This window comes from Petromyzon marinus, chromosome 65 (genome assembly GCF_048934315.1).
Source record: "Petromyzon marinus isolate PM22_M1 ecotype Great Lakes invasive population chromosome 65, UKy_Petmar_22M1.pri1.0, whole genome shotgun sequence".
Lineage (NCBI taxonomy): Eukaryota > Metazoa > Chordata > Hyperoartia > Petromyzontiformes > Petromyzontidae > Petromyzon > Petromyzon marinus.
Genome location: NC_133731.1, coordinates 6,058,257 through 6,070,812, shown reverse-complemented (window position 1 = coordinate 6,070,812; position 12,556 = coordinate 6,058,257). Strand labels below are relative to the sequence as shown.

Genomic DNA, 12,556 nt, shown 5'->3' with positions numbered 1-12,556 from the left:
GGCCTAGGTCTCACCTGCTAGCAGGGGGGCACCGCGTCTCGGTGGCTGTGAATTTAAATCCATAAATACATCCGGCCATCAATACCAACTGTGAGACAGCTAATGGCCCCGTGAAGCTGGTTTGTGATCACCAGCGAAACGTCGTACTACGAATTCTAAATGTTTTGGGATTTTTTTTCTTCCTCCAATACACGAAGTGTAACTAATTGGCACGTTGTGTTTACGTGAGAACCCGGTGCTAATTGGCATGTGTGTCGGGTGGTGGTGGCGGGTTTAATGACACATTTACGCGATCTAACCCAAAGAAACCAACCTTTATTGTGTATAGCATTCGTCATGAAAGCCCTACCACTGCCGCTACTAGCGGTAAAGAGATGCTGCGGGGTGTGCTTGCGACTATTTTGTCAACATGCGAAACCCTGGGCCCTCCTTTAAGATGTCCAGGTAAAAAACATCGTGTAGCCTTGTGAAACTAGTTGTCTTAAACAGCCATCTGTGACGTGCTGACCCGTTTGATGAGATCGAATTAAAAAGTGGCGATTTAAACCAAAACCAAGCTTGCTCCTTTTTTTGTCCCTTTCACTGCCCAAAACAAGCACCTCCTTCTGCATCCTCGCCTGGTGGCGGTGGCGGCTACGCTGCTGCACATGGCTTGCCTGTAATACGCCACTGAGGAAGCAGCAGTAGCAGCAACGGTGGATTGGTGGATCATCGCGCCAATGGAGTGCGAGATGTTGACTACCTCGCCTGGTATACGCGAGGTCGTGGGTTCGATCTCGAAAATGACGCCCGCTGTATATTCGGAGTTTGCGTATCTCCCCGTGGTCGCGTGGATTTTTCTCCGGGTCCTCCGGTTTTCCCCTCCACATTTAGAATCAACATCACGTGTTTAGGGTACTTGGCTGTTATGCATGTCCACGTGGTGATGATAAGCCACTTCGCTGAGCTATCATTTGTGATTGCGAGGTCGCATCTGAAAGAGAGATACACAGCTCAGTGGGGACGTATCTGGTGACGTAAAATATTTTTAATTTTAAAATTTGCGACGCTCCATTTCTGTGGCCGTCCAGAAGCCATAGCCCCCGGCTCGCCAGGAGATGCCGCGGTGCAGCAAAATGCGGACTCCACCCATTCCATCTGTTTGGGGATCGAGCGTTGCTCCCCTTCGCATGCGTGGGTGCTCCGGGGCTTTTTTTCTCTCCCACCGGTATAAACAACTCATTGATTGGCTGAACATATCTCCATCGATACGTGCCGCGGAATTGCGCAGCGTTGCGAGAGGCCGTTGCATAAACGACGCTGAGTGGATAAACACTCAAATATTATCTAACTAGCCTATAGGCCGTCCAAGGGCCAGAGGCGGCCAGCTAGTGAAGATTTCGGAGACGCTGAGCTGGCACAAATGAGGGCCTGGGTTCACCTGCGGGGTTCAGCCTCTGCCTGTGATCAAATTGGGTTCTCAAGTGCAGTGAGTTTATCGTATCATCCCGGTCACCAGAGACTCACGTAAAGACCTATAGACTCACATAGCTACCCATAGACTGACATAGAGACCCACAGACTCGCATAGAGATCCAGGGACTCACATAGGGACCCACGGACTCACATAGAGATGCATAGGCTCACACAGATACTCCTAGGTTCACAGAGACCCATAGACTCACATAGAGATGCATAGGCTAACATAGATACCCATAGACTCACAGAGACCCATAGACTCACATAGAGACCCACGGACTCACATAGAGACATATAGACTCACATAGAGACCCGCAGACTCCCACAGACACCCATAGACCTACAAACTCACATAGAGACCCACATACTCACATAGAGATATATAGACTCACATAGAGACTCATAGACCTACAGACTCAGACAGACTCACATAGAGACTCACAGACATCCATAGACCTACATAGAGATCCATATACTCATATAGAGACCCACAGACTCACATAGAGACCCATAGACTCACATCGAGATCAATAGACTCACATAGAGACACATAGACTCAAATAGAGACCCATAGACTCACACAGAGACCCATAGACTCACACATAAACCCATAGACTCACATAGAGACGCATAGGCTCACATAGATATCCATAGACTCACAGAGACCTATAGACTCACATAGAGACCCATATACTCACATAAAGACGCATAGGCTCACACAGATACCCATAGACTCACAGAAACCCATAGACTCACATAGAGACCCACAGACTCACATAGAGACATATAGACTCACATAGAGACCCGCAGACTCCCACAGACACCCATAGACCTACAGACTCACATAGAGACCCACAAACTCACATAGAGATATATATAGACTCACATAGAGACTCATAGACCTACAAACTCACACAGACTCACATAGAGACTCACAGACAGCCATAGACCTACATAGAGATCCATATACTCATATAGAGACCCACAGACTCACATAGAGACCCATAGACTCACATAGAGATCCATAGACTCACATAGAGACGCATAGACTCACATAGAGACCCATAGACTCACACAGAGACCCATAGACTCACACAGAGACCCATAGACACACACAGAGACCCATAGACTCACACAGAGACCCATAGACTCACATAGAGACCCATAGACTCACATAGAGACCCATAGACTCACACAGAGACCCATAGACTCACACAGAGACCCATAGACTCACATAGAGACCCATAGACTCACATAGAGACGCATAGACTCACATCTATACTCGTAGGCTCACAGAGACCCATAGACTCACATAGAGACCCATAGACTCACATAGAGACCCATAGACTCACATAGAGACCCACAGACTCCCACAGACACCCATTGACTCACATAGAGACCCATAGACTCACATAGAGACCCACAGACTCCCACAGACACCCATAGACCTACAGACTCACATAGAGAACCACAGACTCACATATAGACTCACATAGAGACTCATAGACCTACAGACTCACAGAAGACTGGGCTGTGGTTTTACGAGGTTCTCAAGTGCAGAGGAGTTGATACTTACTGCTGAGTGACCCAATGGCTACACAAAAACCACCCATTAATCAATACCTGTCACGATTAAAGACATTTCGATTTAAAGCTTTCGTGACTGCAGGGATTCATCCTCCTGGTTCTTTCGGTTAAGTCACGCAGAATGGAAATAAAATAATAAAAAGAAAGCATAATGAAATAAAATTCTCACGACGTTTCGGCCACAACACAAGTAGCCTTCTTCAGGTGAAGGAACAGAACTGTCGGGACGACAGCGCTTCAGTGAACACTGCAGTGTCGTCCCGACAGTTCTGTTCCTTCACCTGAAGAAGGCTACTTGTGTTGTGGCCGAAACGTCGTGAGAATTTTATTTGATTACGTTTCATTTTGATCATTTTATGTCCATTCTGCGTGACTTTTACCGAAAGAACCAGGAGGATTAAAGACATATCTGCGTTCATTCGCGATCTCGTGAGTGTATAACAAACAAAACAAGCAAAACAAAAAAACAATTGGGTCACGTGAAGCATCCTCGGACGGTCGTTCCACGGCACTCCCCCCCACTTCCGGGGGCCATTCCCCAGCGAGCGCGCGCGTGGGTGACGTTGTTCAGTGACGTCACAATGACAGCGCAACTCACGACCTATTGTACCCAGGAGAGGCACTCTCGCGGCCGTGAAACCCACGCGGTTTCAACTCCGTCTCATTCGTGCAGAGACATTGAGTTTGACGGGGTTAAATACGGCGTGCAGCCGTTTCAATACGGGCAACAACAAAAAAATGTTCGTCTATTTTTTTGAATTCATATTCTTGGTTCTTTCGGTAAAAGTCACGTCGGTAGGTTCGCAGGAAATAACGTTTCGATCGCTTGTGTTGCGATCGAAACGTCGTAATTATTTTTTGGCTATTTTCTTTGAACCTATCTGAGTGACTTTACCGAAACACCCAAGAATATTGTGCCTATGTGTTTGTGTTTCTCCCTTGTGATGGGACTTTGTAGGATGAACGTTGAGATTTATAAGGGCGCGGAGTGACCAGTAACGGTCTGAATTGGTCTGTAATAAGGTAGTGTTGACAGGCATGCAAACTAAACTATCAAACTATATTTGATTTCACCAGGTAAGGTCCTACTGAGCTATATATCTCCTTCTTGATTTGAAGCTTTCGTGACTGCAGGAATCCATACGTTTTTGGTTCTTTCGGTAAAGTCACGTAGGTAGAAAAATAAAAGAAATCACGACGTTTCGGGCTCAACACAAGCCTCAGCAACAGGCCATGCTTTCCCACCTGATGACGGACGCTTGGGTTGCGCCCGAAACGTCGTGATTTATTTTATTTTATGCCTACGTGACTTTACCGAAAGAACCAAGGAGTATACAGCTCCTATTTTCAGAAGCGGCCTGGCGATCACAAATGATAGCTCAACAGATTGGGATTTTCATCATCATCATCGTGTGGACATGTTATAGTAGTAGCCAAATATGTAAAAACGCGTGACGTTGATGATAAATGTGGAGGGGAAAAGCGGAGAACACGGAGAAAAATCCACGCGACCACAGGGAGAGAGAAAGAGAGACGCAGACTCCAACATACAGCAGGCATCAGGGTCGGGATCGAACCCACGACCTCCTGTGTACCAGGCGAGATAGGTAATATCTCCTAGCCACCGTGATGATGATGAGAGAGACGCAGACTCCAAATATACAGCAGGCGTCAGGGTCGGGAACGAACCCCCGACCTCCTGCATACCTGGCGGGGTAGTTAACATCTCCTAGCCACTATGATGATGATGATGATAATTGATGAGAGAGAGAGAAAATGCAAACTCCAAATATACAGAAGCAGGCGTCGTCAGGGTCGCGATAGAACCCACGATTTCCTGCATACCTAGCGAGGTAGTTAACATCTCCTAGCCACCGTGATGATGATGATTGCTGAGAGAGAGAAAATGCAAACTCCAAATATACAGCAGCAGGCGTCGTCAGGGTCGCGATAGAACCTACGACCTCCTGCATACCTGGCGAGGTAGTTAACATCTCCTAGCCACCGTGATGATGATGATTGCTGAGAGAGAGAAAATGCAAACTCCAAATATACAGCAGCAGGCGTCGTCAGGGTCGCGATCGAACCCACGACCTCCTGCATACGAGGCGAGGTAGTTAACACCTCCTAGTCACCGTGGCACCCAAACCAACTCCGGCCCTACCCCCCACGCAAGTGAAGAAAGCGACAGGCACCCCCTTCTCCGTCCATGGTAAACCAGCGGCACACGGCAGCGTGCGGTGTCTTTATTTCAATTCGGGGGGGGGGGGAGGGCGGGCGAGGGGGGGGGGGTACAAGCTGTAGGCTGGAGCTCGCGCGCGCATTCATTAAACTCCCGTGGACGCTTTTGGCCTTCCGCTAACAGGCGAGGGTGCGTGTTACACAGGGTACGGGAAGGTTAGTACGGGAAGCAGCGGAAGGAAGGGCGCGTACAGGTGCGGGCAGGTGGCACGGGTGTGGTGCAGGTGGCACGGGTGTGGGACAGGTGGCACGGGTGTGGGACAGGTGGCACGGCTGCGGAGCAGGTGACACGGATGTGTGGGTCACGTGGTACGACTGTGGGACAGGTGGCACGGGTGTGGGTCACGTGGTACGACTGTGGGACAGGTGGCACGGCTGCGGAGCAGGTGACACGGATGTGTGGGTCACGTGGTACGACTGTGGGACAGGTGGCACGGGTGTGCGGGGGCAGGTGGCACGGGTGTGCGGGGGCAGGTGGCACGGGTGTGCGGGGGCAGGCTCGTTACAGGACAGAGGCGAGGTGCGTGCAGCTACGGACGCGGCCGGATTGATGAGGGGGGGGGTTGGAGCGCCGCAGCTTCCGTCGCCGCAGAGGCCCGCGGCTGCGTCCCCTTACTGAGTGCCGGCGTCGAACATCTTTTTCCTGCCCTCCATACCGGACATGGCCTCGATGTTCTTGCGCCAATCGCCCACCTCCTTGTCCTGTGCAGAGGCGAGAGGGGGGTGGGGGTGGGGTGCGGGGGTGGGGGGTGAGCGCGGGCTGAGTGCGCGGTTCGCACGGGGGGCGGCTCCAAGCGTCGTCGTCGTCGTCGCCGTCATCATCGTCGTCATCATCGTCATCATCGTCACCATCATCGTCGTCGTCACCGTCATCGTCGTCACCATCGTCGTCACCGTCATCATCGTCACTATCGTCGTCATCATCGTCACCATCGTCGTCGTCGTCACCGTCATCATCGTCACCATCGTCGTCATCATCGTCACCATCATCGTCGTCGTCACCGTCATCATCGTCACCATCGTCGTCATCATCGTCACCATCGTCGTCATCATCGTCACCATCATCGTCGTCGTCACCGTCATCATCGTCACTATCGTCGTCATCATCGTCACCATCGTCGTCGTCGTCACCGTCATCATTGTCACCATCGTCGTCGTCGTCACCGTCATCATCGTCACCATCGTCGTCGTCGTCACCGTCATCATCGTCACCATCGTCGTCATCATCGTCACCATCATCGTCGTTGTCGTCATCGTCGTCATCATCGTCACCATCGTCGTCATCATCGTCACCATCATCGTCGTCGTCACCGTCATCATCGTCACCATCGTCGTCATCACCGTCACCATCGTCGTCATCATCGTCACCATCATCGTCGTCGTCACCGTCATCATCGTCACCATCGTCGTCACCGTCATCATCGTCACTATCGTCGTCATCATCGTCACCATCGTCGTCGTCGTCACCGTCATCATCGTCACCATCGTCGTCATCATCGTCACCATCATCGTCGTCGTCACCGTCATCATCGTCACCATCGTCGTCATCATCGTCACCATCGTCGTCATCATCGTCACCATCATCGTCGTCGTCACCGTCATCATCGTCACTATCGTCGTCATCATCGTCACCATCGTCGTCGTCGTCACCGTCATCATTGTCACCATCGTCGTCGTCGTCACCGTCATCATCGTCACCATCGTCGTCGTCGTCACCGTCATCATCGTCACCATCGTCGTCATCATCGTCACCATCATCGTCGTTGTCGTCATCGTCGTCATCATCGTCACCATCGTCGTCATCATCGTCACCATCATCGTCGTCGTCACCGTCATCATCGTCACTATCGTCGTCATCATCGTCACCATCGTCGTCGTCGTCACCGTCATCATTGTCACCATCGTCGTCGTCGTCACCGTCATCATCGTCACCATCGTCGTCGTCGTCACCGTCATCATCGTCACCATCGTCGTCATCATCGTCACCATCATCGTCGTTGTCGTCATCGTCGTCATCATCGTCACCATCGTCGTCATCATCGTCACCATCATCGTCGTCGTCACCGTCATCATCGTCACCATCGTCGTCATCACCGTCACCATCGTCGTCATCATCGTCACCATCATCGTCGTCGTCACCATCATCATCGTCACCATCGTCGTCACCGTCATCATCGTCACTATCGTCGTCATCATCGTCACCATCGTCGTCGTCGTCACCGTCATCATCGTCACCATCGTCGTCATCATCGTCACCATCATCGTCGTCGTCACCGTCATCATCGTCACCATCGTCGTCATCATCGTCACCATCGTCGTCATCATCGTCACCATCATCGTCGTCGTCACCGTCATCATCGTCACCATCGTCGTCATCACCGTCACCATCGTCGTCGTCGTCATCATCGTCGCCATCATTGTCACCATCGTCGTCATCATCGTCGTCGTCACCGTCATCATCGTCACCATCGTCGTCATCACCGTCACCATCGTCGTCGTCGTCATCATCGTCGCCATCATTGTCACCATCGTCGTCATCATCGTCGTCGTCACCGTCATCATCGTCACCATCGTCGTCATCATCGTCACCATCATCGTCGTCATCGTCAGCGTCACCATCATCGTCATCACCGTCACCATCGTCGTCGTCGTCGTCGCCATCATCATCGTCACCATCGTAGTCATCATCGTCACCATCATCGTCGTCGTCGTCACCGTCATCATCGTCACCATCATCGTTGTCGTCGTCACCGTCATCATCGTCACCATCATCGTCGTCGTCGTCACCATCATCATCGTCACCATCATCGTCGTCGTCGTCACCATCATCGTCGTCGTCGTCATCATAGCAATCATCACCATGATCATCTCCATCATCACCACCACCACCATCATCACCACCATCATCACCATCACCATCATTACCATAACCATCATTATCATCACAATCATCATCTCCATCATCATTACCACCACCAGCATCTCCATCACCACCACCACCATTATCACCAATCAGTCAGCCGGACAAAGCATTTCTCTGGGTCCCCTAAACGTCCGTAAACGGCCGAGGGTCTGGAATAAATAAAAAATAAAGTTCCGCTGCCCACCCCCTCCCCCCCCCGCCCGCCCGCCCCCACCCCTCGTCGTTGAAGGACTCACCACCTCCTTCTCCTTCTCCTCCTTCTTGACGGACTTGAGGTTGGCCCGGAGGTCCATGGACACTTTGTGCTTGGAGCCCAGCAGGGCCCGCAACATGGCGTCGGCGGACATGCGCACGCGGCGCAGGGGAGGGCGCTTGAACTTGCCCCTCAGGTCTCCGATCTTCATGTTCAGGTTCTCGATCTGTGCAGTCACGCGGGGGAGAGGGAAGGAGAGAGAGGGGAGGGGGAGAGGGAGGGAGGGAAGGGAGGGAGGAAAGGAGAGAGGGGGGAGGGAGGGAAGAGAGGAGGGAGGGAGGGGAGGAGAGGGGGAAGGGACGGAGGGAGGGAAGAGAGGGCGGAGGAAGGGAGGAAGGGAGGGAGGGAGGGAAGAGAGGAGGGAGGGAGGGAAGGAGAGAGAGGGGAGGGAGGGAGGGAGGGAGGGGAGGGAGGGAGGGAGGAAGGGAGGGGGGGGGAGAGAGGAGAGAGGGAGGAAGAGAAGAGGGAGAGAGGGAGGGAGGGTCAAGGGGTCATTATCACCGGGGGTCAATGAAATTCAACAACAACCTATCCCCATGCAGATGAAACAGGTGGTAGACGAGTCCCCACGTGTTGGCTTGCGAGTAGTGACGCGAGTAGTGACGCGAGTAGCGACGCTCGGTGTTTGGGGGTCTGCCCGTTCCACCTCGCGAGCCATCTCTCACCTCCAGGTTGTGTTTGCCGACCTTCATCTCGCAGTCGTACCTCTCCTCATCCGTCACATCCACCTGCTGGTGGAGCTTCTTGCACAGGTCCTGGAGGAGGAGGGGGAGGGAGGGAGGGAGGGAGGGAGGGAGGGAGGGAGTGAGTGAGGGAGTGAGGGCGAGGTTTGAAGGCCTGCACTCAACATCAAGAAGGGCCTTGGTCCGATGCCCCGGCTCATGGCGCCGGTTGCCCGTGCGGAGTTTGTTGTGGCCGGTTGGGAGGAGGATCAGGATTCTGGGGAACTCGGAGGACACCCAAGTGGCGCCCGTGTCGGAAATCCAACCCAGGCTCCTTCTTGCCGTGATGCGCGACACGTGTCAGCATTGCGCCCAGTTAATTGGGCATCGCGAGTCATGGGTGACTTTAGGAACTTCCCCCCTCTCTGGTGTCTTATCGAAACAATTGAAGCTCACACCAATGATGTCTTATCGGCGAAAGTGGGGCCACGTCTGAAAATTGGTGACGATCACACCAATGATGTCTTATTGGCGACCGCAGCGCTCACCATGAGGTCCTGGCTGGACAAGCCGGAGAGCTGCAGAGGCGCCACGCGCTCCTGAAGGTAGTTGACCTTCTCCTGCGCGCGCTCAATCTTCTCCTTCTCCAGGAGCTCCCGCGCGAACGTCAGCATCGCGCTCTGCACGGGAGGCACGACGCGGGAGATGAGACGGGAGACGACACGGGGAGACACGGGGGAGACACGGGAGACGACACGTGGGACACGGGAGACGACACGGGGAGATGACACGTGGGACACGGGAGACGACACGTGGGACACGGGAGACGACACGTGGGACACGGGAGATGACACGTGGGACACGGGAGACGACACGTGGGACACAGGAGACGACACGGGAGACGACACGTGGGACACGGGAGACGACACGTGGGACACGGGAGATGACACGGGAGATGACACGTGGGACTCGGGAGACGACACGTGGGACACGGGAGATGACACAGGAGACAACACGTGGGACACGGGAGATGACACGTGGGACACGGGAGAGACGTGGGATGACACGGGAGATGACACGTGGGACACGGGAGATGACACGTGGGACACGGGAGATGACACGTGGGACACGGGAGATGACACGTGGGACACGGGAGATGACACGTGGGACACGAGAGAAGACACGGGAGACGACACGTGGGACACGGGAGATGACACGTGGGACACGGGAGATGACACGTGGGACACGTGGGATGACACGTGGGATGACACGTGGGACACGTGAGCCGCGAGTCGTGGAGCTAACGGCTCAAATTGCGTGCTCGCGCCTCTGCTGAGCTACCATTTGTGGCCAGGTCATTCGAGGCTGAGTCGACCTAGGGGAGGCCCAGGACCGAGTCAGTTTATTGTCACTGACGTCGGGCGTGAGCGGGTATCGATCTCGGGTCGCGGGATTCGTAGCGCGGAAGCGCTAACCGCTGCACCACCGCTCCCTTAACACAAAGACATTTCGGTCGCAATACAGGCGTCCGTCTTCAGGTGACTCCGTCTTCAGGAGGTGACTCACCTCCTGAAGACGGACGCTCGTGTTGCGACCGAAACGTCGTGTTTTCTTTTGTTATTTTTTTCTACCTACAGTACGTGACTTTACCGAAAGAACCAGAGAGTATGGATTGCTGCTGTCACGAAAGCTTCAAATCAACAAAGACCAATACCAGTACCCGCCCATTGGCCACGAGGTGACGTCACCACGGCGCCTGTGCCAGGCCACGTGCACTATGAGGCTACCGCGTGAAGTGACACAAACAAAGATCCCCCGTGTAGCCTGTAACAGACTGCAGGGGCAAGTGCTGTTAGCGAGTAGCACCTATGAAGGCCGGCACGGCACACGAGGGGGTGGAGTGTTCAGCACCACGCCCGGCCGCCTTTGTCTCCCCCGTGGCGATGTTTACTACATACCGCACCAGGTACTCATTTGAGACTGAGTCGACCTAGGGGAGGCCCAGGACCGGTTCGGATAATCTGCTGAAGTAGGCTTTTTTTTCTTGCTGTGCTTGTCCCACCTGATGACGATTGCTTTTGTTGCGATCGAAGCGTCGTGATCTATTATTTCCCTACCCACGTGACTTTACCGAAAGAACCAAAGAGTATGGGATCCCTGCGGTCACGAAAGCTTCACATCAAGAAACAACCATCCAGCAGTTCCTGAAGAACTGCACCACGGTCCTCTCGTCTTGGGGTCACCGTTGATTGGTCGGGCCCGAGGTGCACGTGGTCTGCGTGAGCCCAGCGGGCGGCACGAGATGCGAGCGTCTCACCTTGAGGTGGTTCTTCCTCGACACCGAAACCTTCGGCTTCGCCTGTTGATTGAACATCAAAGCGGAATCACCATTAAGGACGACGACGATGATGGTGATGACGACGACGAGGACGACGATGACGACGATGATGACGATGATGACGATGATGACGATGATGACGATGACGATGATGACGATGATGATGATGACGACGATGATGACGACGACGATAATGATAATGACGATGATGATGACGATGATGACGATGATAATGAGGATGATGAAGATGACGATGATGACGATGATGATGATGGTGATGATGATGATGACGATGATGACGATGATGACGACGACGATGATGAAGATGACGATGATGATGACGATGACGACGACGATGATGATGATGACGATGATGACAATGATGACGATGATAATGACGATGATGAAGATGACGATGATGACGATGATGACGATGCTGCTGATGATGACGATGATGATGACGATGATGATGACGATGATGAAGATGACGATAATGACGATGATGACGATGATGATGACGACGACGACAATGATGATGACAACGACGATAATAACAATGATGACGATGATGATGATGACGAGGATGATGACGATGATGAAGCTGACGACGATGATGATGACGACGACGATGATGATGACGACGACGATGATGATGATGACGACGACGACAACCACGACGATTATGAAGACTGTTGAGGCCACGCCCTCGATATGTGCCACTGTTGATGAGGACCACTTCTGCCAAATTCATTTCGATAGCTGGCGGAGGAATTGATGGCGGTTAATGGGCGCCGGAGGAAGATGACCCCCCTGCCCCCCCCCCCCCCCCCCCAACAGAACTACTTCTGGGTCAGTTCTAAGATGCGTTGGGGTTGAGAGTGAACCCCACAGCTTTGACGAGCACAGAGTTTCTCTCTCTCTCTCTTGTTTTATGTTTTCCAGGTAAATCGCCCTGGCGAGGCCGGTTGTGATCGCCAGCGGTTGAGCGTCGTCACGTGTTTGGAGGTGACCTTTGCCCCCCCCCCCAAACACGCGGACCCCTTCGCGCGCTGGAGCAGTAAACTTCATCGGCCACTGTGCCCGAGATCGTGTGC

The 12,556-nt window shown here is 53.1% G+C and overlaps 1 protein-coding gene across 1 annotated transcript; it reads right to left on the bottom strand.

The window, feature by feature from the left end:
• Positions 1-5,244: 5,244 nt before the first annotated feature.
• On the bottom strand, positions 5,245-11,584 carry LOC116956477 (troponin I, slow skeletal muscle-like). The gene is made up of 5 exons (XM_032978145.2): positions 11,442-11,584; positions 9,673-9,804; positions 9,128-9,217; positions 8,446-8,628; positions 5,245-5,988 (listed from the first exon to the last, which is right to left on the bottom strand). The coding sequence occupies exons 1-5, from the start codon at positions 11,496-11,498 to the stop codon at positions 5,899-5,901; spliced, it is 552 nt and encodes a 183-aa protein (XP_032834036.1). The 5' UTR covers positions 11,499-11,584; the 3' UTR covers positions 5,245-5,898.
• Between the last annotated feature and the right edge of the window lie 972 nt (positions 11,585-12,556).